Source organism: Anabas testudineus, chromosome 7 (assembly GCF_900324465.2).
Source record: "Anabas testudineus chromosome 7, fAnaTes1.2, whole genome shotgun sequence".
NCBI classification, from domain to species: domain Eukaryota; kingdom Metazoa; phylum Chordata; class Actinopteri; order Anabantiformes; family Anabantidae; genus Anabas; species Anabas testudineus.
This window is the reverse complement of record NC_046616.1, coordinates 20,728,385-20,755,456: the sequence shown is the minus strand read 5'-3', so window position 1 is coordinate 20,755,456 and position 27,072 is coordinate 20,728,385. Positions and strand designations below refer to the sequence as shown.

The following is a 27,072-nucleotide window of genomic DNA, read 5'->3' as shown; positions in this document are numbered from 1 at the left end:
TTTTTATTAGTGAGAACAGGGGCATACCCGTAGGTAGATCTTTGTGTGGTTGCACACGCGCTCGCCACGGCGTACCCTCACACTTCTCTGGAGCAAGGGCTGATGGGAATCCAAGAAAAGAGCCCTCTTCACTGCGCTTCTCTGCTTGTGCTTATGACTATCAAGCCGAACCTCCACCTGGAAATCTGGAACACATAACACACACGCACAAATGAGCATTCATGGCATGATGAATGTTCCGAGTCAAGTAATGACAGCTTTAAAAAAAAAAAAAAAAAAAAGAGCCCTATAAATACTCACACGCACAATGCAGTCAGTGTAACTTACACAATAAAATGTCACAAGGAACGTGTGTATTTAGAAGAGGAAAAGAGTAAAATAACAACTAATAACATAACAATACATTTGGAGAAATGACAAAAGATAATTATCCTGCTGCACTCCTTTTTAGTGTCTTAACACATCAAAAACACAATCTATATACTGTTATGGGTCTAAAACATTACCACTGGTGGCTATTTGACAGTTCGGTTGCTTGTAATAAAGTGCAGATGTGGAAAATTGGCTCACCTAGGATGTCTGGTAGGTGCTTCCCATCAGCAGACATGCAAAAACTCAGGTTGACGCTGTTTTGGACAGAGGGGACAAGGACATGATGAGGGAAGCATATTCATTTATGGCAGAGGTTCAGTGCCAGTATACTGCACACACAGGCACCCCCACTTTTTCTCTCACTTGGTTCTCACAGTCCGTTTCTCCTGTGTCGACCCGTACATGGTTCACATCCCCAGGAACTGGGCGTAATGGGAATACAATGAATAAAATGAAAAATATGCCAAACGTTTGGAGACTGGCATCTGCTTTCACCAGCCGGGATGATAAGTTTGCATGTTTCGGTTTCCACCCATACCCCCCCCCCCCACACACACACACACACACACACACACACACACAAAGAAACAGTCGAGTTAAGAAGGGTGAAATTGGGCAATGACTCGGGTTTCACTGCTGACCAGTCGATGGCTGTCTATACAACTCTCTCCCATGACATCAGCTGCACAACATGCTGCTGCTGTCCAACAATCTGCAACCCCACAAGCCCCACTCCTTCTACTAGAAACTCCACACCAACAGAGTCAAAACGGGAATAAGTGAGAAAGGCAAAGCAAAAGGGAGAGTCAAAAGTTGAGTTGAAAAAAACACGGGAGAGGGAGAGAGAGAGAAATGAAAAATGAGACAGAAGGAGACAGAGAATACAAGGACTTGTTCTGAGGAGCAGTTCATGTATACGCTCCCGCTTCTGCACGACTGTGTGCGCATACTCACAAGGAGCGTACGTGTCCTGATGTTTCCCAGCTGTGTTCCACCACCAAACAATATCTCATTCAAAGCAACTGCAAAAACCTTCCAGCCCCTCCCCTCCCTTTACCCCCTCCCCTCCCTCCATCCCTGCCATTATCCCTTCTGCTCTCCTTTCACCCCCACAAAAAAAAAAGAAACTCCTCATCACCAGGCAACATAGCGTAATCAAGACATATGTGTATACAAGAGTTTCCTTTATGGATCAGGAACTGGAGAAGGGGGAAGGGGGGGCGGGCAGACACATCACACACAGTGTCAACCATGTTGAGCAGCGAGGAACCGTCATCTGTTTCCTCTCCCCTTTTCTGGCACTGAGTCCTGTGCACATTTAGAGGAGGCCAAAAACTGGCTAACAATGCTGCTATTCACCATGTTAGTTCTCTTTTTCTCAACTGGAGAAGTGTGATTGGAAGACATTTTGAATATAGGTCAGACAAGAGCAGCGCTGAGTCCAAATTAATACCGTGACTGCTGATGGAGGGGATATTCCTTATCAGACCTTCCTGCCAGGATAAAAGTATTTAGACATGGTGGAAATGAGGAAGCCCATCTTTTGACCGGTGGGTCAAACACATACCAACAGAGGAACACTGTGGCAGGAAACCACGTGCTGGAACTGAACGAGCTGAACACTCACCAGGAAACAGGGATGCTGCTGTTTCCACTCGTGATCATGCAGTTCTTCTCCTCGGGGTTGATCATGTGGGGGGAAACTGTGAGAGAGGCACTGGTGTTGACTATTGGCCGGGATCTGTGGATAGCAAGAATAATGCACATTGAAGGCTCAGTCAGATCAAATTTCTACTTTTAAAGTTTCATAAGGTATATATAACTGTTTAATATGTCAGATGATACATCTGGCAAGAATATATTGTTAGCTTAGCATAAAGCTTGGGAACAGATGGAAGCAGAGAGTACCTCTGTTAAATGGTAAAATATTGCCTTCCAGCGTTTTTACATTTTGGTTCATATTCTTTGCAGACAAAGTAAATAAACCTACTTCCTACAATGGTGAACTATTGCTTTAAACTACTACAGAGCATGAATAAATAAAGCATATGAACATACCTGTAGAGGACTGCTTTATTAACTCCAAAGGCGCCAACAATGAGATCTGATTAAAAATAAAACAAGATAATTAGAAAACATATTAAAAGTTAATAAAAAGCTAATAAATGAGTTACACACCAACTAACTTTTATCCCTATTCACCTGGGTATCCGTTCATGTCCAGGTCCTTTGCACCTCGAAGGGCAAATCCAAAGCTGGCGGGAATAGTGCCAGCAGCCCACTGGCCAGTGATCACCTGAGATGGCTTTTCCCTGAGTCCATCTGAGTATCCATTATAGATGTAAACCAGACCTTGCCGATCCTCCCCTCCAAATGGACAGCTGATAGCCACATCTGCAAACAGTCAGGGAATATATTATATTTCTAAATATTCTTTTATTTTGTAAAGATGTTTCTCTTTAGAATCATCATGATGCTATTCAATTCTTACCATTGAAGCCATCTTGGTTCAGATCTCCCAATGGTGCAATGGTGCTGCCAAATCTTCCAAACGCCTGGGTGCCTGTGAGGTGAGGTAGCTGGATCTCCAGGTTCAAGGGGCCACGCTGCAGATATACATAAACCCGGCCCATTTCTTCCAAACGGCCTTCAGAAGCTCGAACCATAAACATGGGAGCTCCGACCAACAGGTCAGTCATCCTGCAGACGAGAGAGGAAGATCACACAAACCTATTTAACTACAGGCACAGGCACGTCTGCGCTTCAATCTATAATGTGCTGCCACTGGTGTGTAATATAGATTGTGAAAGCTAAGTGCTTAACACGAAAGACGGAAAGAAAAAGAAGTAACATAGAGTGAGAAACACAGACAAGGAGAACTCACCCATCATTGTTGATGTCAGTTGTTGCCACTGCATAGCCAAAATATGATCCCATCTGTAAATAAAGTGTTTCCATGACTTCAGCCAACAAACATTTCAATGTCAAAAAAACATCAAAGATTTATTCTTCAGCAACAAACAGACTCAAGCTCAAAGTTGCTTTCTGCTTTTTTTTTTTTTTTTAGAATAAACGGAGGCTTGATGGGTTTTACGGATATGTCGCTGTATCTTTTTCAGCTCTGGGAATTTTCTGTCATGAACCTCATTTTTAAAGGCATAAACATTTTTGAAATAAATGGAGTGTAAGCCAATTAACTTGTGATTATATTTATTTAGCTGAGTCAATCATCCCTGTTTAAACAAGATCAGTGTCTTCGTATTTCGGGAAACATTTACTCAAATTGCCTCTGCACATTTTCTTCCATAACTGAGCTTTATGACAGACCGCGAACGAGACCAAAAACTAGTAAAGAAGACGGTGCAAGGAAAGTGATTTTTACTTATACTGACTCAACCAATTAAGAGAAAGACAAAGCATGAAGGAGCTTTCAGTATAAATACAGGAGTTCTCTAACTCACCTGCTCACCAGTGTAGTTAATCATGGTCTTCAGATCTGTACCATTCAGAATGGACACCTGCAACACAGCAGCCACATATGGTGAGCGTCTTTTTATAGAAGCTAATATAAGCACAGTCTGTGGTATGGAATTTACTGCAAAAACTAATTCCCACTGTGACAATATCACCAAGGTTTGTTTTCTTTCTTTTACACTTTCTTGGTCAGTCAAAGTCTAAAGCCCAATCCCCCGTTCCAAAAGCACCAAACTGAAAGTCAAAATGAGAGTGATGATTAAGCTTTCTTACCAAACCATAAAGCATGAGTCCTTTTGGAACACCAGCCACAAAGTCTGAGACGTGCACAGAGAGATGAAGCAAAGATTTAGGAGGGAAAATATGCAGGTCAGGCCCAGAAGGAACGTAAGAAGAGATTTCCAGTATTGACGACATTTCCAGCTTAATAATCATATAAAATATTGTAGCTGACTTCAGTTTATGTTCACTACAACTGCAATATTTCCAATGCTGTTTAACTGCATTTATATATGTGTTGCTTTCTGAATGCCTCATCTAACATAGACTGTTTTCTTGGACTTACCTTCTAACTGATCTCCGCTGAATTCTCCCACAGCAACAGAGTAGCCTGTTGACAACATAACAATGCAAAGATCAGCCTCGGACTGCATGGCAAACCGAAGGAGATAAGTGTGAATGTGCACTAACTGCTGATGCACTGAGTTTTAGACAGCCTGTCTTACCTTGGTAGCTGTCATCGTGTTCACTTCGAACCTGTTTGGTCTGGATCTGACCCATCACAGATTGCAAAAAATAGCCTGGGTAGTATGCTTTGACAATTTCCTCCTTAGCTGCAGCAATTACTTCACCTAAAGTTAAACCAAAGAATTGAATTGAATTGAAAATGAACTTGGAAAGACATTTTGAGGCTTGGTTTTCCTGAGGTCCCACATACCTTGCCAAAAGTAGCTGCCTGGCCCTCCTAATACCACTTTGCCATCCTGAAAGATAAAACCTGACAATTACTAAAATGAAAAAAGAAAAGATTATTCCAGAAATATCCAGTAGAGCATTAACTGAAACGTAGTTATTACCGTTGTGAAGTCAGCACTGAATCCTCCCTGACAGTATCCTTGTCCAGCCGCATCACTAAACTCTGAAACACACAGGAGTGGTGCATCATGCAATATTTCACATGATAATTACCAAATATTTAATAATAATATCTAATATTTAAGATCCTCTTCTTTCACTATGCACAAACAAACAATACTGAATCAAAAGCACAGACAATCGATTTCACTTCAGCAGAGAGGTGACAGTTACCTGTGCGGCAGGGAGCATACTCCACAAATTTGGAGAAATTATGGACTGAGAGGTAGCAGGTTCCTGTAGCGTCAGAATGGGGGGTGTCTTTTCCAGTCCGCCAGGAGTAGAGAGGGGCGCAAGCCTGGGGTGAAGACCAGAGGTGGAGAAAGATGGGGATCGCCGGGGAAAAAAGAGGGAGGGAAGAGATGTAGTGATGAATGGGCTGAACCTTTTGGTGGGAGATGTTTTTCCAGTTGCAACAACACCCTGGTGAACTGGAGACCAGGCTGAAGTCAGTGGTACATCTGGAGCAGACTAACCACATAACTCAATCCAGGTCACAACCTGATTTATTAGACCAAAACAGGCTGCTCAACTTTGAAGTCTGAGGGGGGCACACAACATTTCTTTACAGTGTGGAGGTGAAAATTGGAAGTGAACAACAGCCGTTAATCTGAAGGACTAATTTCTAACCAAAAACATGCACACTGCCAGAGACATTACAGCGAGACGCCACATGTAGAAGTAGAAGGTCTCTCAGAGGTGTATGAACAGGCAGGCTTTACTTAGAGCCCAAATCATGGAGCATGCTTTAATCCTCGTCTGCCCAAGGTCGCCTTACCAGAATTGTGTCACCGTGGGAACGCACAGTGGCGCCGAACCATTGGCGGGACTTGAAATCAGCCTGGTACTCTGTGTCATTGAGCTGGATGGCACGATTGCCTGGGAAAAATACAGAGAGTAAGACACTAAGTGATAGCAGTGCGATAAAACATGCATTCCTTCAGCTGTAGCATCCGAACATCCTCATGCTGTCCTCCCACTCGCTCCCAGGCCCTGGAAACATCTGGAGAGTTGGCAGAAAGGAAGCTTTAAGTCTCCAACTATACTATTTTTCATGCAAAGACGATTTAGAAGGAAGAATTTAAAAAGAATGGTCTTTGCTACCCGATAGCCGTTTAGCTTTGGTCTGGACTCGACTGGCCAGCTTAACTGACCTCAGGGTCAGCAAGATGTTTGACCACCTGGCCGCCTACACTGATCTCTCACTTCAACACTTGGACAAGAGCAGGTGACATGACAGATGGTCTGGAGAATCAGGTTTAAATGCAACTTCTTTTTTTTTTTTTTTTTTGAAGGCAGATGTTACATCTGTGTTGCAATGGAGAACGAAATGCAAACAAATTGATTAGCGAAGGAAGAAGCATCGCCGCCATGCAGCACATCCACTGCACTGGCTGACAATCCCGTGTGTATATGAGGGAACTGCAAATGTGAGTTCAAGTGCAATCTAAACAGTTCCAAAGAACCACTTCATGTTAACCCTCTGTCCTCAGACTCATTTCTCCCCTATGCTTTGTTAAACCACAGATGTGTAAAAGTAGAGCAGCATATCAGAGCTCATGGATTATGTGGATGTGAAGAAAGCAGGCTGTGTGTGTCAAAACTCTCTATCCAAGGCTGTCCACCCCTCACCTTACTTCCAAGCCAACTAGGCTGGCTGGAGCTGGGGAAGGCCTGCTCCATGTCTTTGTGGAAATAAAAAAGGCGTCCAAGGAAAACATAGACAATTTGGACTTGCTTCCTCATAGCAACCTCCCAGTCATTGCTGTTTAGAAACACACTTCTCTCTCCCCTGCTTTGTTTTCATTTTCAATATTATCTCCATCTTCCTATTCATCTTTCTTACTCTCTCTCTATCCATGTCTCCATGTCTCTACAGCCCTTTGTCTCCTTTTGCTTTCAGGGAGTGCTGCTACCCCTCACCCTAAATGCTAAGTGGAGAGATTAGAGTTTTTTTTAACAACTCAACTGTATTTTTGTTTAATCTCCATCACTGGGCTTTCCTGCTAACACTATTCATCACAGTCTAAGGGCAGCCAGCCCTCCCCCAGTGTATGAAGTAAGTGTCCAGAAGTTCATGTGGGAAAAAAGTGCTGCAGCCATAAAGGCAATAGCATGAACAGCACTTCAAACAGCTCCTTACAAGCGTGTTACTTTAACTAAGCTGCACTTAGCTGCATGGTACTTAAGCATACACCTTCATAATATTTTCATAACTCAGTGGTCTTTGTTTGGATAAAGCCAAAGCCACTGAGGATAGGTAGGAGTTGAACAGTGAGTGGGTTTGTTTCAGTCACGTTTCTGAGGTAACCAGGAGCAGCAGAGGAGAAGTCACCTTGTAATCCATACTGCATAACTGTGATCAGCTATCTGGCCATGTAAAGGCAAGGAGGAACATCAATGTAACCACTTAAAGAAACTAAGGGAAGGTTCTCAAATGGCAGCACTAGTTCTGTGTCACTGGAATGGGTGATGAAAAGTTCTGTTTGTTGTCTGCGGGGTGACTAAAAGCAGCCAGCCGGAGTCATGTGAACTGCTCCCCGATGAAAATAGAGGAGATTCAGAGCAGAGATAGAGGGAAACCCAGAGACCGGCCACATCAACATGCCATCTGACTGAAACCCCCATGGGAGGTCAGTTAGAGCAGTGTGCTGATGTGATGTGGTACCCAGCCAAGTCTCTCCTGGGACCATCAGGAGCACGTGGGGGTCTGGAGTGCATCCATAGACTAACTCCTGCCTTTGAACTGTGTGTGAGAGGACAGCCATTAGTGGGGTTAGAGCCTCTCAGTGTGAGTGTGTGTATTTTTATGTGTGTCAGTGGGGTGGAAGACAAATGGTCAAATTCACTCATCACATCAGTTGTCCCAGTGGGAGTACCGACAGCAGGAGAACAGAGGGGGACAGAGCTGTGGAACAGAGCTCTGGTTTCTCCCCCTCCCTCTCTTCTTCCCATCCTGTATATGCCCCTTTCACACCCTCCCTACTGCCCTTGCTACCCTATCCTGCTCTGGGATCCATAGAAAGGCTCTTATCTCAGTGGAAGAGGAAGTGGAAGGGAGGGAGCCTTTGGCCACTTTGACCCAATTAGTTTGGTTAATTAAGTGGGTCTTCGGCCTGTGGGTCAAAGCTCAAACACACCAAGAGACAAGGATACCTATGACACCACTTTGTTATAGGAATGGACGAGATATCCCTACTCTAGTGTAGCTGAGCTCATTTAGTCAAGCATTCATTGCAGAAAAAAGTGTTGTAAAAAGAATGTGTTTTATTACCCTAGTTCTAGTCAAGCTTGGCACAGAAAACAGTCACAGCTCCAGTTAATGGATTGCAGCAGTAAATGTCATCCATGTAACAGCTGTTCGACACAGACATATTTGCATGCAGATGTCCATGTATTGAGTTCAGTTCTGTCTTGATCCAGATGTCAGAACCAGCTCTGGCAGTCTAATCAGCTCCTTCAAAGCCCCTTTAAAGACCTGAAAGACGTTCTCTGGAGAGCCAGGGGACTAACCTTCACCGTGAGCACTCACTGCTTGTTCATGACATCACACACTGTGGCCACCAGCCAGGACATGCACAACACATTTTATGCAGCAAGAAAAACTGTGCAAAGGGTATCTTGCAGCTGTGACCAATAAAAAAAAGTTGTTAAACCGAACTTATGAAATATTTCTTCACATTGTGCATTGTGGACAGTAAGTTACCCAGGCTAAACCAAAAAAAGAGTCACTGTCTTAATACTGCTACTGCCAGTGTGTGATTCATACGGTTTGTGTGTGAGCATGTACTTGGGAGTGTGTTTTCAGGGCATGTTCAGCCTAAAAGCTGGAAAATACACTTTTTGCTCCTTCTGTCACTTGGCCCCATTGTGCAAAACAGGCTGATAGGTACTCTGTCAACACACTGAAACACAAATGCAGTAATTAGACAGATTTGCTTGTGTTCTCCCAAACCAATCTGATTCGACTGGAGCCTTTTTGTCAAGACCGGCAGTGTTCACCTGTCACATAAGCAGGACATTTCTTTGTCTGGACTATTTGTTTTTTGTTTGCTTATCTCGGGACAGCTCCTGGGGCAAGGCAACACAAACACAACCCGGAGGAAGGAAGGAATATCCTTCAAATGCCTCTTCAACACCCCATTATGCTTTTCAACCCCAAGGAGAGGAAACAAACAGGAAAAAGGGATCACCTCAAGTTCAGCAACGAGCATAGCCAGCAACAGTTCACTGAAGTGGAACACTGACGCCCGATCCAAGGAAATGCTTCACAGAGCAGCAGCAAAAAAAAGCTCAGCCATTTCAAGAGACCATCCTTAGTGTGATCCAGGTCAAAAAAGAGCAGTGTAAGGCATTACAGCTAAACTTTCTTTGTCAGCTGGGTTAAAAAGTCAAATGTCAAGTCTTCCCAGTAGCACACGAATGCACAGTGACACATCTGTGTGTGCATCATTAGGCTTACCCTCATTATCGAACTTAGTGGCGTGACACTCTGATTGACCTAGGCTCCATGGACAGTAGAATACAGACCCCCCTTCAGTGACATCGGTCTGACTCGTGTTGGCCTTGGGAGCTCCTATCAGCACACTCGCACTGTAAAGAAGAGACCAAAAGAGAGACAACATGTTGTAAAACCAAAAGTTTACATTTCATACAGTGGCAAGAAAAAGAGTATGAGTGCCTTTTGAAATTTTGTGGTTTCTTAATTTGTCATAAAATGTGAATTGATCTTCATCTAAGTCAAGACTATTAACAAATAAAATGTGCCTAAAATACTAACAACAAACAAAAAACAACATCAACAAAAAATAAAAACCTCATAGTGCTACTGGAAAAATTAAGTGAATGCAGTTAATAAACTCAACCGGGTCCTACACGATTAGACACATATTCTTTCATCATCATCCATCAACCAACATCCTGTAGCATCACCCAACTTCTAGTTGAGTGATGCTACAGGACCGAGTTTCAGCTGACGTACAGACATTCTCACATTATCCTGAATAATTTGTTCTCCCCCCCAACCACTGCAAGCTGCCAGGTCCTGATGCAGCAAAGCAGGTCCAATTCATGATGTTTCCTCCACTATACTTTACAGTTGGGATGATGTTTTCATGATGATATGCAGTGACCATTTTACACCAGATGTAGTGCTGTGTGTTCTTTCTAAATAGTTCAATCTTCATTTCATCAGTCCACAAAACATTTTGCCAGTACTGCTGTGGATTGTCAATGTGCAAATTTCAGGTGAACAATGATCTTTTTAGTAAGCAGCAGCTTCCTCCGTGGGTTCCTGCTATAGACACCCTGCTAGCTCAATGTTTTACGTACTGTAGATTCACAACACAGACATTAATTAGCCCGTTCCAATGATGTGTTCAAATCTTTGGCTGTTACTCTGGGTTGTTTCTTTACTTCATTAATGAGTGCTTGTTGTGCTCTTGAGGTCATTTTGACTGGTCGTCCACTTCTTGGCAGAGTAGCCACAGTCCAAGTGTCTCCATTCGCAGATTGTTTTCCTAACTGTAAACTGGTGATATATATTTATAACAAAACCTTTATTGACCTGAAGTCTTTCTACAACCATTGCTAGGTTTTGTAGCTCTTACCCTCGCCTTAATTAAAAACTGCATTCCAGACCTCCCAAATGACAGCTTTAAAGCTCATGCAGTCTGCACATTTTACCGTTTAGCGAGCTGCATCCTGACTCAGAAGCCAAACATTTTAACAGGTTGCAGCACCATTTTACATAATCCCATACACCCCTCTGCGACATGTGTACACGTGAAGTTTGCAGACACACTGTACAGGCAGACACACGGTTAGACACTCTCACATGGTCACATATGTATCCCTGTGGGGTGATTCAACAGAAAAACAGGAATGCAGACAAGTTAAGTGGAGGCACACTCTTGTTTCTACAGCTGTGACACACAACCTCCATGTCCTTGGAGCTGCACTACAAGAAGAATGGCCTACCACTTCAACCAACATAGAAAGAATTAGCAGTTACAGGTGCACCCAAGACTTTTAACATGTTTGATGTTCTGCAGGGGTGAAAGAGAAAAAGACTAGTAGCATGGTGAAGTCAGCAAAAAAATATCTCCAGTAGATAATGTGCCTTAAGTGGGTGGCTTAGCTATTACGTCATTCTGGACTCACTTGACCTAACAAGCATTACATTTGCCAGCATTGATGTGGGTAAAGGAGCCATGCAACCATTGAGACCAGACGGCATCTAGGGGGCTCTAAAACAGGAAGAGCACACCCTTTCCTGTCCCAGATCTTCCAATGGTGCATGAACATTTACATTTAGGCTAAACTTAGTATCCTGCCCCCAAGGGTAACTACTCAGCTGGGTCCAGAGGAAGACCAAAGAGCCAGCATGAGTCAAACAGCAGCTTAACCGTGCAATATTCCAAGGACTTGTAATCCATGATAATTGATCCCACTGAACCCGTCTATTACCTCAGGCGGCCAACATAGAAAGTTATACAAAAAGTCTAACAGAAGTGGGCCAGGGTGTGTAGGTGGTCAGTACAGAGCGTTTTAAATCATTTCAGCATCTTTGGTTTTGAAAACTCACAACCGTGTGAGAACAAAGAGAAGGTTACAGAGCAGAGGTTATGAGTTTAATATTACACAATTTCTGTGGTCTCTGTACCTCAGAAGAGATACGATGCAATAGCAAATCCAAATGTGGAGCAGAAACCCTGGTTTGTGTTGGAAGAGTGAAAAAGAAACAAACCAGTCTGACTTGGAGAACAAGAAACTGTGTTTCCTTTTTATTTCTGACCACATATGCAGATGCAGGAATATCCCTGTAGAGAAGCAAGAGCTCCACCTGGACAGTAATCTAAATCACAGAGAGGCTTCTTGGTCAGGTATCATCTCTATATTTTCACATGCAAACTCAAACACAATGCTCATTTTCAAGCACATGATAACAGGACTAAGGGACTTGTAAGCCACAGCATCTTTTATAAATCAGATCTGAACAGTGTCCAGTCATAATTGCCTATGGCAGCTGTACAAAAATTAAAATGCATGCAATAACAAAACAAACAGATCCTGCTTTAATCATCAAGTTGGAAGATTTAAACAGACAAACAGACATTTGCAGACACATATTCACACACAAACACAGATTGATGGTGATCTAAAAGAGCTGCTAATGAGGAGGAATTAGCATTTAATGGGTCTCTCATCCTGACAAGGATCAGTCTACTTCTTGCTGGCATTTCCCCTCCCCTTCACTGTATCTGCTAGCCAGGTAGAGCTTTTGGACCATTAGCATTTAATGAAGCCCAAGCTGCAGTTGGCTGAGTGCTGCATTACAAATTCCTTTGCAAAAGTAGGGGCTCTTGGGATAGGTATGCAAATATATACTGTATGTAATTAGCAGGGGGGAGAAATCCTCAGCTGTTCAGTTGAAAGACAGACATGCTCATCGGGTTGCATCCAAAACGCGGTGAATGAATTGGGTCTAAACAAAGGACTGTTCATAGTGGGAGTGAAAGCAGCACCATCACAAGTTTGATAGGAATCACAGCAGGCAGAACACCATGCTGACAGATGTAGCTCAGTATGCATTTGAAAAGTGATGAAAAGTCATTTCTAATTGTCTCAGACATGACAAAGCACTCACTAAAGGGTTTTAGCCAATAGAAAATTAAACTAGCCTGCTCTTGGCTATTTGTCAGTTTCACGTTTCTATGGACAAACAGTCAACTTCATCCTTAGTGAGCAGATGAAAAGCATTAACAGCTTTGCAGTGTCTAGCTCAGTCAACCCCACCAGCTGCCATGCAGCAGCCACTAATGACCTCCACCACTCAGCCGACAATTAAGCATTAATTAAACTACAGTAAATGATCTGGGCTGCAAGTGAGGAATGTGTAAACAACAGTTTCACTTCAACTGAGGGCTGGTTAGTCTCATTTGAAGCCCAAGCAATCAGAGGACATTCTACAAAAAAAATCTTTCACCACACCATAATTGCCCGACTGCAACCACTATTTTATGTGGAGTTGAGAAATTAGGGTGATGTAGAGTGCTGGAACTTGCTGATGTGACACTATTGTGCATTGCCATGGCTAATGCAAGTTTATGATGAGGTTACAAAAGAAGGTTGTCAAAGGGCAAATTCCTCTGTTTCCTCCTCCCGTTCAGCCCAAACTTTTTCCTGTCATTCCACATTTAATTGTCTTCCACCCAGCTGCAAAAGCTGATGTCACTTCAATGCTATAATAACCGTTCAAGCTCGAAAGATGGAACAAAAAAATGTCAGTCACATTTGTTAAGCTGGCCAGCCGGCTGCAGTCAACATCTGCAGTCATAAACACGGCTCAACAAATGAAATGACACGGGCGCAAAGGGAGCGGGTGAGGCGTAGAGGGGTGCCCTCCGAACTGAAGCAACAGCTAAGTAAAGCATGTACAGTGAGCCGTGGCGTTTACATATTACACTTATCTGAGCTAAAGGCTGCTCTTGACACTCCCACTCCCACCAACACATATGTAGCCAAAATGCAGGAAACATGCTCACATGTCTTTGCTTCTACAGTAAAGTGTAACATCACCGGTATAAAAGACACCCGCATTAATGGGAGTGGAAATATGGAGCTGGACAGTCAGTTGATATGCTCTGCAAATTGATGGACGCTTGATGATGTCATCCCACAGCAACAATCTTGGCTTTTTCAAAGCACGCGTGGGCCCTTAGAGTGAGATCAGCTAAACGACAGCAATGAGAAGTGCAAGTAGCCTGTGATGACTTATTCTAGACCGCATGGAGCCACAGGAATAGTCTGATGTCCTCTCAGCGCCAAGGCCAGACAGAAGCTGTTTGATTCCTTACGTCTGCCATATGGACGATCGTCTATTCGCACACAGCACATACACACATGTACTGAGTGCTGCTGTCCAGGAGCCTGATGAGAGTAGCTGCTGGGATGGCGTGTGCTGACAACAGAGAGTCTACTGTGCTGAGCTGAAGCCACTTTTTTTTATTCTTTGTTACTGGTAAGGTACTGTGGTTGCAGGACTGAATAAAAGATCTGTATGTTGCTCTACAGGCCTTTGGGACAATTTACAGACGTTTCCACATCCCAGGATGACTTTTGATTATGGACCATTGAGATCTGAACCTGCACCGAACATTGTCGATCAGATAAAACAATCCAGTCTGTCAAGGATCTGATCCCTCTATCACCACAAAACCATGTCTTCAGTATCCAGGAGGGCAACAGGTGGACTGCAAATTGCAAAGTGCAGCTGGACAAGATAGATAAGCAGTTTTGTTTGTTTTGTCGCAGGAAAAATGTGTGGTGACTGTTCATAGAGTAGTGAAGGAAGGAAAAAACATATAAAAGAGGAGAACAAAGACGGATGGGAAAACCTAACATAAAGTCCCTTTTCTTGTTTCTGTGTCACTGCGTTGAGCTTCTTTATAATGTGGCAAGTTTTTGGTGACTGAGGAACAATGGGGACTGCTACTGAACAGATCATGTTGCACTCGATGCTAAAAAGATGCAGAACAGAAGTTACTATTACTATAATTATGGCAACAAAGGAAAGAGAGAGGAAATCAAAAGAGATGGTTTGTACAGTTGTTCCAGCGACTGCAACAATCTTATATGCCCATGCTGTTTCTTCCTTTATCTACATCTGACGATAGACTTGATCATTTTAAACTACTCTGTAGCTTTGGTTGCAAGTGACTAATCTGGCAACTGAATTGGCAAGTTCACACCAAGCTGATACAGCAGTCATTGTTTTTACTTCCTTTCAACAAGAGGCTGTCTTACTGTAACTGTATTTTAGCATCCTTCTGGGTGCTTTTACAGTTAATGTGTGAAAACCAGCAGCCGTTTGGTCAAAACCATCAACCGTCTCAAAAAAGTATTTCACAAGTGGCAAATGAGAAATCGAAAACATCCTCGAACGACTGCAACACATCTGGATGACTTGTGGTTCTAGTCAATGCATTTTCTCATACACCTCCCACCAATTCATACAACCCCCTTCCCTCTTCTTTAGACGGTGATTGCCCTAAAATTCTCCAGCAGGGAGCTTAACAGCCGGTGGTTCACACCTCTCCACAATGTCCACGTCAGGGGGTCCTGTCCTCTCACCTCGGGATAGAGAGGCTGTTGTATTAAACGTGGTGACGTGGGGGTTGGGGGGGTGTGCAGCTGTTGAAACACTTTATGCACCTCAGACCCCAGTCGCACCCACACATGCATACATGCAAACGCACACATTCACAGACAGTAATGACCAGAGGTTATATCTTATTTCCATCTCAATATGACATGTGCTGCTAATTTGAACTGCAGCCAGTGGACTTCGAGAGCACACCAGCAGATGATGGCGTCATTTGTTTATTGCTACACAAAGTAAAGAGTTTATCAAGTTACCATGGTTGTGACTCATTTCATGACCTGGGGTTAAAACAAACCAGGCCTGCTGGCAGTAAGAGATTAAATCTAGCATAGTATGAGTCAAGGCGACCCTGACCAATGGCTAACTCCATTTCCAAAGTAGACGTGACGTCCTCAGGGCATTCCCAACCCCATACAGCAGACGTTACTGCTGGGTCCACGGGCCCTTTAAACACATCAGCACCATCTACACTGAGACCCTTTTTCCAGTGAAACATACACAGGCTCATTATTTAGAGCCCCCTGTACTAACAGACCAGTAAAAACTAGACAGGCACTTTATGTTTGAGTCAGACTGCAGTGTACTGACGCTCAATGTATCCTGACTGACCTTTGCAGTAACAGACACTAACGCTCCCAGCCTACTGGGCCGCTTATCATAGGTATAAACAAACCATCTATGGGACAATATAAAATGAAAGCAGCTTCACAGAAGGTCACTAAATTAAGAAAGAAATTAGCCACAGTGAAAGCAGTAAACAATTTGTGCCCTCAGACAAAGGGCCCCATTGTCTGCACGCAACTACATGAACCTGGATGAAGAAAAGCCTGGCAGCACAAATATACAAGCTGCACTTCTAAAGCTCACATGCTTACATGTCTGCAGAAAAGGACACCAGTGAAAACAATAACAGAAATGAGAGTGATCGTATATGGAGACAGACCCACAGAAAACATTGCCTCCTTAGTGGCCAAGTGAGACCCTAGTCCAATGTCAATATTAGTTCATCTCTAATCTTGTTTGAGGGGGTAAACTTCAGTGACCTACATGGACCTGCTGACATCGGCATGTGCCTGTCACGGCCAAACCATCCGTGACCTAATTCACATCACAACTTGTCACAACAGCTGAAAAGCATGCATGGATTGGAACATATCAATAGCCTCCATCATCACACGCTTATCTCATTGAGTTCTCCCTGAAAAGTACAAAAGGTGTTCAAAATGCATGTTGCCCCACTTCAATATCCTTCTTCATTTTTCTTCCCTCAAACCCTGTTTCATCCTTTCATACATTCCAGGCCAGGTCTGTTATTATTTACAGTCATCGACCTTTGACCTTTTCTATCTTATTATGATCCACTCCCTTATCACTGCCTTGCACCGGAGAAAGCCAAAGCAGAGTCGATTGCAGTTGTTTGATTATTAAGTGTTTGAAAAGAGAGTCAGCCCTCAGAAGTTCTTCCCATGATGCGGAGGAGGACGTGCGTGGTGACTGATATATAGTCTACAGACTGAGAAGAGTCCATCTTCACTCCACATGAAATAACATACACACACAAGAGGTGACCATATATCCTTTCGCCCTTCCTGTGTACATCTGACAACAGCCATCACACATAGTTCACAGACACCATCCTCAGGCGTTCTTCCATGGTGGGCCGCCTGCCAGTGTCCAAACTTAATTTCATTATGTCAGGCCTGAGGGCACGACAGAGTCACATATATAAACTTGTTGTCAAGCATGAGTATCAAAGCGGGAGAAAGTAAGCCTTTGTATGTTAGTAGGACTGACAGGGGCATGTGGGGGTGGGAGTATCCTCCTCCCTTGACTCCGCATCTACATCTGCTATCAGTCTGGTTTTGCTAATGTACCACCAAAGTCTAACCGGTGATAAACGCACATTTTTGTAAAATTACCAGTAATAAGTTTGGAGCCGGGCTCATGGCACTTCATTCTGTCAGGAAGGGACTCCCTGTGCAACCCTCAACTGACCTCTCCCCAGTATTTCAGCTACTCCCCCACCGCCGACGTGATGATGATGTGATTGCAAAACAAAGAGATAACAGAAACTCATTTCACGACTCTGCTGGTATATTTTGATATGTGTGCAAAGTGACACATGAATGTGGTTTACAGATAAAAGAATGGCACCTTCTCATACTTTGTTTAATATTTGACTTGTGAGGGCCTATCATCCACAGGAAAAGAGGGAGCTGTGTTATATGAAGCTACGCTTAAACACAGCTCCAGCTCCTTCATAAGGAAACTGTAGAAAAGTTCAGATTAAGTCATCAGCAGGAATGACGCCTACTCTGTCTCATACTTAATGAGACAAGAAGAGATGATGGGGGAGAGGCTAGACAGTGGGGGGAAGGTCTAGGTGATGAATGAATTAAAAAGCTCTGCAGAATGACATCAGCATAGAAGGAAGTGGGTGGAGGGGTGTTGGGTGTAGAGAAGACGGAGTCCTGCATTTGAGCTTTACACACTAAATCATACCACACTCCTAAAGCCCCTTCTTCCCTGGCTGAGACATGAATACCAGGAGCAGCAGGCTTTTAAAGAGACAGTAAGGGCCAGAGGTAGAGGGGGGAATCTCCCTGTGTCTGAGTGGGGTGGAGAAACAGGGAAACTGGAGCTGCTGTTGGTGACCCACTCCACACAAAGCCCTTTTTCAAATCCCAGCATGCTGGCTGGTTGAACGGTGGTGCTCAGCAGACACAAACTCTGCCAGGAAGTCTGATTATGTCTGAGTGAAACATTGACTGTTGCCGCATAAGCTTTTGTTAATGATTGTTACTGTGTGCAGTCCTGTTGGAGGAGCAGCAACACTCACTTTTCACTGCATCCTAGTTCATACAAAGACTACATGCTCCTGCATTAGTCAGGACAACGCGCACTATTATTTTCTCCTCAGACCACTGGGATATTAAACTTGACCACAGGCACGTCATGCCAAAATCTCTTTACGAAAGAATGCTGAGACAGTGGCAGCATGCTGAGCCAGTGTCACAGGGAGCACGTCCCCATAGGGGCAGGACGCATTTCAATCAGCTGCAGAATTTCAATCTAATAAGACGCGGTCAGTGAAGGAGGCAGTCAACAGGCTTTTCCTGGCGTTTTGAGGCAGGGGCAGATCAAAAGGTCACAACGAAACGTGATTTCGAGAGAGCAATGGGATTAGGATTTCAGCGCGATTCCAAAAGGCTGCGTTCTTTGTTTGGGTTCATGACATCTAATGATGAAAGAGGCACTCCTTTATATTGGCATTACTCGGGCTTTAGTGTAAGACCAAAAAAAAAAATGCTATTTTATAAATATATATTCAATATGTGTGAGCGTGCACGCTGAGGGCGTGTGCGCCGTGCGTAAAGCATGTCTTCAGAAGGCGCTGTACCCAAAACCTTGATTTAATGTCAGTGCTAACAGCATCCCACTCACGAAAAGCGTTTTCCCTGTCGGAAACTTTCCCTGTAACTTCACCAGCGGAGTTGTAAAGAGTTGTTCTGACGTTTGGCTGAAAAACTTCATATCTGATCCAGTGGAAAGTTTACGCGGAGCGCAACATATCTGTGTACAACTGGGTGTCGTGCCCATCGAAAATGATAAACAAGACTTTCAGACTTTATTCTGGAGTTTGTTGCGGAGTATTTTGCCATAATATCTTTGGAAATGTACATTACTTGTCTTGTGCGTTAAAGAAACTCACCTGGAAGAATCAGCCAAGTAAAAGTCAACAGCATATCCGAAGTAGCTCCCGTTAGGTCCGCTGTAAACAGATGGATTATCCACGTCCAAGTTGAACGCCTCGCAGACAGGCTGGGACAAAGTGAATAACAGCCCGATCATACAAAGGAGGGAGCGAGCGACAAGCTCCGCTCTCCCCGGCGTCTTTACGCAAAATCGTTCCAATCCCATTGTGAGAATAAATGAAAACACTAAAGTTTGTCTTAAATTGGGGCTATTCCCAGTTTTCCGCGCTTTCAAGCCCGCAGATCAACCCTGAAAACAGAGGTGGGGTATAACTAAAACTGCATCCCTGTATATCAAATAACCGGCCAATATGTCATTAATGCTCGGTCAGCTCCCCTCGGCTCGTCTCCGTGTGCTCCTCTCTCTCTCTCTCTCTCTCCCTCTGTCGCCCTCTGCTTCTCTCCAGGCCCACGCCTTCTCTGCTCACCTAATCATGATTCATGGAGCAGGGAGTTCCCACAACCCAGATGAAGTTTGGAAGAGGAGGAGCCTGTGATTCCCTTAAAAAAAGACACTTTAAAGGGTGCTCATATCCACTCTCCTATCGATGTGGTCTCTTTTGAACGTTTCACTCCCGATTCTTTCTTATCAGTGTCACTAAGATTATTAACCTAAAGAACAATGGATCCAAATCCTCGTTTCGATTCTATCTCACACTTATCTTGACCTTTTAAGGCTGAAGTTGCTGTCAGAGAAGACAGGCTGACGGGTGATGGGAAGGTCAATCTGAAACTTCACGTCCAGCCAAGATGTGGTCGCCTGATAATCTTGAGGTTTTCACTGATAAAGTCACAAATTCACCTTTTGATATTTTGCTCCAGTGGAACATAAACTGCCCCTGCTCTCATTATGTACTGTACAGCTCTCATTATACAGCACAGACCTATTTGTATAACTCACACACTAATTATACCTTTATCTCACGCCCTGGCAACTAAATGTGTGATCCATATGTATTTCTATCTAATTACAGCGTTCATCTGATTCGGGCACATGATGTCCTCTGGTGCTCTTCAGGGGGGTGTGGGAAGATTTCGTACTCCTGCCTCTGAGTCACACGAGACCGAGGAAAGTGGTTAGGCTGCGAAAAGCAAGTGCTCACTGAAATGAGACCTTTAATAAACCTATCCGGGCCGAGCTGGAATTAGTGACTGTTGGTTTAGCTGATTCACTTGAAGCCTCGGGGATTGAACACAGGGGCCAAATTTGGCTGTGTGGCAGTAGCAACATGAACTCTCTGTCAAGTGCTGCTCATATTTATAACTAGTCTGAAGCACCCCGACACAGGGAGGGAAGCCTGACCGTAGACTGATGGGAGTAATCCAGAGTGTCTGGAGGGGCCAGTTCACAGCTGTTGGGGGCACATGATGGTTCAAAGCCCTAATCCTGGAGGGGTCTCATTCTCTCACTCTGTTTTTAGGTCCTCAGGATGAGATTTTAGATGAATGAGAGTCAGAGTTCAAGGCACGGTTGACAGAGAGAGCGACTATATGTAGCTTTCCAAATTATTTAGAGGGCAAACATTCCCACTAAAGAGTCGGTTTTCAGAATAGTCATCATGTCCTGAAATGAGAAGATGATCAAACACGCTCATGATTTAAAATAATAAGCAGCGCAAACCAAGCCACTTTAATTGGTGTGTCTGAATGTCGTGAAAGCCTGACGCCACCGGCGCTTGTGATAGTCATCAACGTACAGTCCCATGACCTCGTGCACGGAGGTAGTTTTAGAGGGCAAGCAAATACTGTGGCAGTAGATAACACTGGTATCAGGCCTTAGTCAGTGTCTTCTGTGGTGTCTACGCAGTCGCACTGAACAGTTTTTGTGTTCTATCTCTAGAAGATAGGAGAAATATTTCTTTCAAGTGCTTTGCCCCCTCTTTCTCCTCACGCACACGCCTGTATGTGTGTCATCCAGTAGCAACTTAACCTACAAGCCAGTGTACACAGCTCTGTTCCGTTAAGCATATTTCGTGGGTGAAGCCAGAGTCTATTCTCCTTGCGGTGATGCATAACTGGGACTGGCGAACTGAACAGTATTTTCCATTTTGCTCCAACTGTGATTTCCGTTGAAAAAGGGGGTGTGGTTTTATTCCAATGCCTCTGCTTTGACATCACCACTCGGCCACTATAGCAACAGATCTGAAGTGCAGCAAAACACTTATGGAACATTTCACAGCTGGTCAACTATTTTAAATATAGACCCGACACACTGACACTCGTGGAAGGCAAGGCAAAGGTATGGACAGTGCAGGCACACACTGCTAACTTAGCAAACTATTAATAGCACTATGAGAAGGCCAGGCAATGTCACTGCAACATGGCCGTATCAACATACAGAGGCGTGAACTGTACATTGCAGTTAGACAGACGCGACTACATGAATTAACTTACACTCAGGAACTGCTGTCACCTGCTTTGTATCCGTATGAGACCGCACTTTTATTAGACGTGACAATAAGCCTGTTGCTACAGGTGTTAAACAGATTTTTTAAGAAGTTAAAATCCATCACCCTTTTGCATCTTCAAATCACTAAGTACCGTGTTCCGTCTCTATTCCTGTTTTCTATTCAGCAAACAATCACTGCATCAATGTGCCACTTTCAAATGGTCTTTAATCCCTTAGGCACCAGCTTCCACCCCACCCTCATCTCATTTCTCTCTTTGGAACGGATGGACTGACACTGATGGGCTCCACGGGGGCGGGTTGGGGGAGCCACCCTGGTGGCTGCCATTAGGCAACTGTTAGCCTTTTAAGTCGTAGAACAAACACCATTTTATCACTCGAGAACAGGCTGCAAATAAAGGCCACAACAGGCAACTCAATAGTTTGTGCACACACAAGTCGCCAGTCACAACAATCAGGAGAATGTAACTTCTGTTTGTTCCCCTCAGCAGTTTGCCATTTCCTTTTCGGATGTATTGGATTTGTTATTCGTTTAGCTGAGGATAAAACATCTTGTTGGGCAAGGAAATTCTAGGCAATGATGGAAAATGTGGTTTCTGAACACAGGGCTATACTGTTGAGTCAATCAAAGATCCGCCCTCAAACATATAAGTCTGTGAGAAGAATGAGCTGCTGTGGTTTACGTTAAACCTGCGTGAAACCTTAAAACGTCTTTCAAACGCGCAGAACAAACTTTCCTTCCTTCCTCCCTCTCCGTCTCTCCTTAGCTGCAGATACACATCTTACAAGCAGGAAATTCCTCCAATGTAAAAGTCTGCCTGGGCTTCCTGTTTCTCCAGGTTTGTCCCTTACCCTCACACACAAACACACACAAACACACACCTTACACACACGCAGCACCTATCCTTTCTGCTTCCCTCTCTCTCTGTTCTGTAACATTCCCCAACCATGTACAAAAAGGAAGGGTGTTGATGTGTTGCTCACTGCTTGAGCCAGGTTGAGACATTGTGTGCTGGTTTGTCACTAAGGGGTGGAAGTCCTGAGCTGGCTAGTGTTGCTGAGTGGACTGTCCATTGTTTGCAACACAGGATCATAGCAACGTAGTTGTTGTATGAATCATATGATTGTTTTAGATGGAAAAAACCTCCTAGTGGCTCCTTACAAGGCAGAGATCGCCTGCCCTTCTGCATTATGGTTTCCTCTTTTGAGCTTTTAATGTCAATCCAGACAAATTGAGACAACGTGTGTGTGTGGAGCAGGACGATCCCACCAGCGTCCATTGTTTAGTTGCCTTGTTAAAACACCCACAAAACGCCTGTAAATGGGCAGTTGTGTTTTTTATGCACGTCTGTTAATCGGTCTGAGGGAGCAGTAAAGCTGCATCATGCTATCCGGGGTAAATGACCCCACTACCAACTCTACTGAGGCCCGGACACACAAGTGTCCTCAAACAGCAGCTCTGATCTGTTTGCTTTTACAGCGAGCGCTGTGTCTCATGGAGTGTTTAGTCTCAGGCCCGCCTCACTGAACTTGTTTGCTGAAAAACACAACTTTTTTAAGAGGCAGCATTAAATGCTTGACATCATTTAACGGGAGGTCACCGCGGCAGAGTGGCCGGGCTGACGAAGCAAAACAAGGCGCAAACAGTCGGCTGCAAAACTGGGATTAGAGGAAAGTCCTCTAAAATGGCAGCACAAACAGTGAAACACAACACTGGACACCTGCAAATATACCAGGTTATATGTGCAGGTTATTATAAAGAAAGAACAACAAATAAATCAAAACCCATGTTGAGAACATGTGCATATTTAAAGTGAAACAGGAAATCAAGCCAGTAGTGCACATTTTTGCATTCAGGTCCCATGTTCAGGGTGTCATGTTTTATATGGATGGTCTATTTGTCTCTCGGAGTAATGGTGTGCCCCCTGACCCCCTCCTGTGTTTTGCTATTTAGGCGGGTGTGCCGCGGGGCCACCACTAGGCTTCAGGGTAAAGGAATTTGGCTGTAAAATGTGTGTATCTGGGGGTACAGCGGGAGTGGGCAGTGAATCAGTGAGATCACTGGAGAGCCTCGGGGTATTGTTTCACCCTCACATATACACACAAATATAACCATTCACACATTCCCACCAATTTGCGGCTGCTTTCTTTCCCACACCCACTCCCCTGGACACAATGCTTATCACACCCGGCTTCCCATGAGCAAAACAAACTACACTTAAAGTGAACATAAGATAACTATAGATGGAGTAGACATGTACTCTCTGTTTTTTATAGCTTCATGTTATTGTTGCAAAAGCAGCATGACTAAAATTCAGCCACTGCTGTTTTAAGCCCAGTGGTGACATGAAAAGCTGCTGCCATAACAGACGGGGCTGTATCTCCACAACACAACTGTTTCTATACTGAACATCTACGCAAATAAAAAAGTGAAACTGAAATATTAGTTCAAGTTTCAATTTGATGACTAAGAACAAAAAGAGGACCTTGGGTCCACTGTAAGGCTTTACAACGTAGTGGTTCCTTTAGCAAAAGTCTCGTATTAGTGTTACAAGTCGCTTCTAAAAGCACTGGGAACATTCAACATTTGGCCTGAATTGGAAAGACTCAACAAACAGTTTACTCTGGAGCAAAATATTAAACTAAAAAACAGGCAGCTTTTAACTTGCTGTTTTCAGAGAACTCGGTTGAAGCTATTATTTCCACTTAATCTTTAATCTGGCTACTTCCTCATGTATTGTGGTATGTCCGTGCTTAATTGAGGCTGATGAACAGCATAGTGCGTCCTGAACCAAGTGGAGGCCACAAAAGAATGCGCTGTCTTTCATGAGTGTCACCTTCTGTAAACACGAGCGAACAATGTTTGGGATGGTGACTCACAATGCCCGTTAAAAAGATACACCTACCCCCCTGACACCACTTAATCTGTCCTGCCCCTCCTTATAAGTCATTGTTGATGTTAATACTGTCCAGACCACCAAGGTGTCAGGCACGTTTGCACAGCCTTATATAGAGGTTTATGATCAGTGCATTGCAAGTATCAGCCGGTGTGAACCAACACGCAGAGGGTTTTCTGTCATCAAGTCATGTGGAGGTCATATCTCAGGTGGTGTGGTGAAGCATTTTAGTAATAGGTTATGCCCTGATCCTATAACAGCGTGGGATTTGCCCAGAGCAGGCACAGAATGAGGGCTCCTGGGAAGTGATTGACATGGTAAAATCAGTTTTTTGGCAGATTATCAAGATTGATTAAGGCATTAGAGAAGCCCCGGTACATAGCACGTCCTCTCTCTGGATGGGATTACATCTCAAACAAACCAAAGCATGCACACATGCAAACATGGCAGCAGGGAAGTGAAGCGTCTTCTGTAATGAAAGGGTGTAAGGTCAGCAGAATTATCTCGGTTCAGCTGCAGGTTTTTCCCTTCACTTGTAATCAGACTCATCCTCGGTGTTCGTGAGTTAACCATCCCTGAAGTATCTCCGTCAAATCCGGCTGCTGCCTGAGTTTATTTGTTCGTTGAGGTGATTTGAGTTTTAAATAAATGAGCAGATGTTGCAACCTGCAGAGAACCATGTGACATGAACATGGATGCAACTAAACTAAACTATACCCAGTAGGAAAAAGCAATCCATGCAGGTATTTTTATAGTTTTCATTGTTGAATCCAGCTTTGGAACATCTTCATGGAAAATTATTTTACTAGGCCTTTTAGCTTTGGAATATTGACTCTGCTACAGCTTGTACAAGCGCTGTCCTTCATGTAGTGAATCCATGATTCGGTCTTCTCTGGAGTAAAAATAGTTTCTCCATGATTTTATTGTGCTTGGTGAAGGTAAGTTGATCCAAACGCATTTCTAAGACACAGGGCAGAGTCCTGTTCACCTCTGCACACTCATCACTTATTACATTTACCACAGGCTGCATCAGTTTACTTTAATCTGGCATTTACCTGATGCTGATCTAACTATATTAAATGCATTATGTTTATAGCATTGACAAAATGTATTTTCCCATCCACACTTAACAAGCACCACTGGTAATGTAATGTAACGCAGCAAGAGGCTTAATGAAGGACCACACACTGAAGCAGCAGTGGTGTGTCCCCTGTGGAGAAAATGACAAAATATACATTTTCAACAACAGAGCATTCATTTTCTTTCACTAAAAGCAACAGTGGAACACCGAGGTGGAAAACAAATGGAAGACATTATTTTGTCAGTAGCTAACTTAATTATTGCCACAACAGGAGATGGAAGATTTTAATCACAGACACGGCATAGAAACAAGACAGACCTAGACATTTTAGGGGATGACTAGACTGCGGCACAGACTCAAAGTGGGGTGACACATTTGAACTGAAAAGGTTAAAAGGTGTTCTGCTCAAATTGAAAAACCTTTTTCAGACAATTAATAAACTGTCCTGTGTTTATGTACAATAAGATTTGTTTAGTATAATAGATGAAAAATCTGCAACAACTTTCTATATTCTGAAATAATAAGAAATAACTAACACTACATATAGTAGTTTAGTAACCAACGTTGGGAGCAGGTAAAAATGTGTCCCTTTCAGAAATAATATGTCTGGTTGCAACTGCTACGCAATTCTATATAAAAATGGGATTTATGTCAGCCTTCGTATTTTTCAGTTCTTCACATTCTGAAGGTTATCTCTAAATGAAAAATTGGCATGGGATGAATAGAAATCTGAAACGATACAGAAATAAACTATAAAAACGAAATTCAAACGGAAACTTTCCAAAATCGAAAATAAGCTAAATTATGATGTCTCTGTTTAGACCCCCTCAGGAAGTGACAGCCCCGTCTCCTACACTGATTCACTTCCACCCCTAGGAGACTAAATGTCTCACTCCGAGGAGGAATTGACCATTCATGGTGCTTATAGCATTCAAAGGCTGCTGAGCATAAACACTAACACTTACAGTAATGTTTGTGCTAAAAAGCTGATTCATTCTCCCTGATGGATTCCTCCGGGAGAGACTTTGCTGCTGAGGCCTTGTGACTCAAATCCTTTTCCAACTGCGATTCTAAATAAGGCCGTGTACTTCACGGTGCTGTTTATCACTGCGTTCTCTGCTCACTAGTACTCATTGTCCCCGCTTGTGACGAGACGGGTGGGGAAAGAGGGGAAGAGGAGAGGAGAGGAGAGGAGAGGAGAGGAGAGGAGAGGAGAGGAGAGGAGAGGAGAGGAGAGGAGAGGAAAGGAGAGGAGAGGAGAGGAGAGGAAAGGAGAGGAGAGGAGAGCCAGTAAAAAGGTAAAAGGTCTGTTGGTCTTGTGAAAACATGTGATCCAAAATCTGATGTGATGTTCCAATAGCACAAATTACACAATCCTTCCCATTCAGATGTAGTTAGTCCAGTAAAAACACACTATTTCACCATCCTCCACTTTTCACACTGATGGCCACGTTGCAGCTTGCTGTCAGTAAACTGAAGCTGAGTGGTTATCTGTGTGCGTGCATGTGTTTGTAGTTATGTGCTTTATCCGTTAAGCCAAGTCCATCAGACAACCAATATAACTGTTTCTCACATACACAGCAGGCTCATTTTGAATGAATTATCTCAGTCAAGTGCTACGCTGGCTTCGGTCCTATCAGTCTCCAGTGCTGGTCTTGTAAGCTGATGGCGAAATCTCAGCTACAAATAGGGAGTTAGTCCCATCCCATCCCTGCCTGCCTCCGAGGGCAAATCCCAGTTAAAAGTGCATCTACCCAGTTCTCTCCTGCACTTCTGTCTTTCTTTTT

At 43.7% G+C, this 27,072-nt stretch overlaps 1 protein-coding gene across 1 annotated transcript in view; it reads right to left on the bottom strand.

The window, feature by feature from the left end:
• Positions 1-19,310, bottom strand: part of itga5 (integrin, alpha 5 (fibronectin receptor, alpha polypeptide)) — a 30,490-nt gene extending 11,180 nt beyond the window's left edge. The window contains exons 1-17 of the mRNA XM_026368412.1: positions 18,858-19,310; positions 9,443-9,573; positions 5,759-5,859; positions 5,155-5,278; positions 4,923-4,984; positions 4,784-4,829; positions 4,572-4,697; positions 4,412-4,456; positions 4,120-4,163; positions 3,834-3,890; positions 3,257-3,309; positions 2,864-3,072; positions 2,575-2,766; positions 2,431-2,476; positions 2,000-2,113; positions 571-626; positions 28-185 (exon numbers count right to left, since the gene is read on the bottom strand). Of these exons, the coding sequence (XP_026224197.1) occupies positions 28-185; positions 571-626; positions 2,000-2,113; positions 2,431-2,476; positions 2,575-2,766; positions 2,864-3,072; positions 3,257-3,309; positions 3,834-3,890; positions 4,120-4,163; positions 4,412-4,456; positions 4,572-4,697; positions 4,784-4,829; positions 4,923-4,984; positions 5,155-5,278; positions 5,759-5,859; positions 9,443-9,573; positions 18,858-19,066 (1,773 nt within the window). The 5' untranslated portion in view covers positions 19,067-19,310. The remainder of the gene's footprint in view (positions 1-27; positions 186-570; positions 627-1,999; positions 2,114-2,430; positions 2,477-2,574; positions 2,767-2,863; positions 3,073-3,256; positions 3,310-3,833; positions 3,891-4,119; positions 4,164-4,411; positions 4,457-4,571; positions 4,698-4,783; positions 4,830-4,922; positions 4,985-5,154; positions 5,279-5,758; positions 5,860-9,442; positions 9,574-18,857) is intronic.
• Between the last annotated feature and the right edge of the window lie 7,762 nt (positions 19,311-27,072).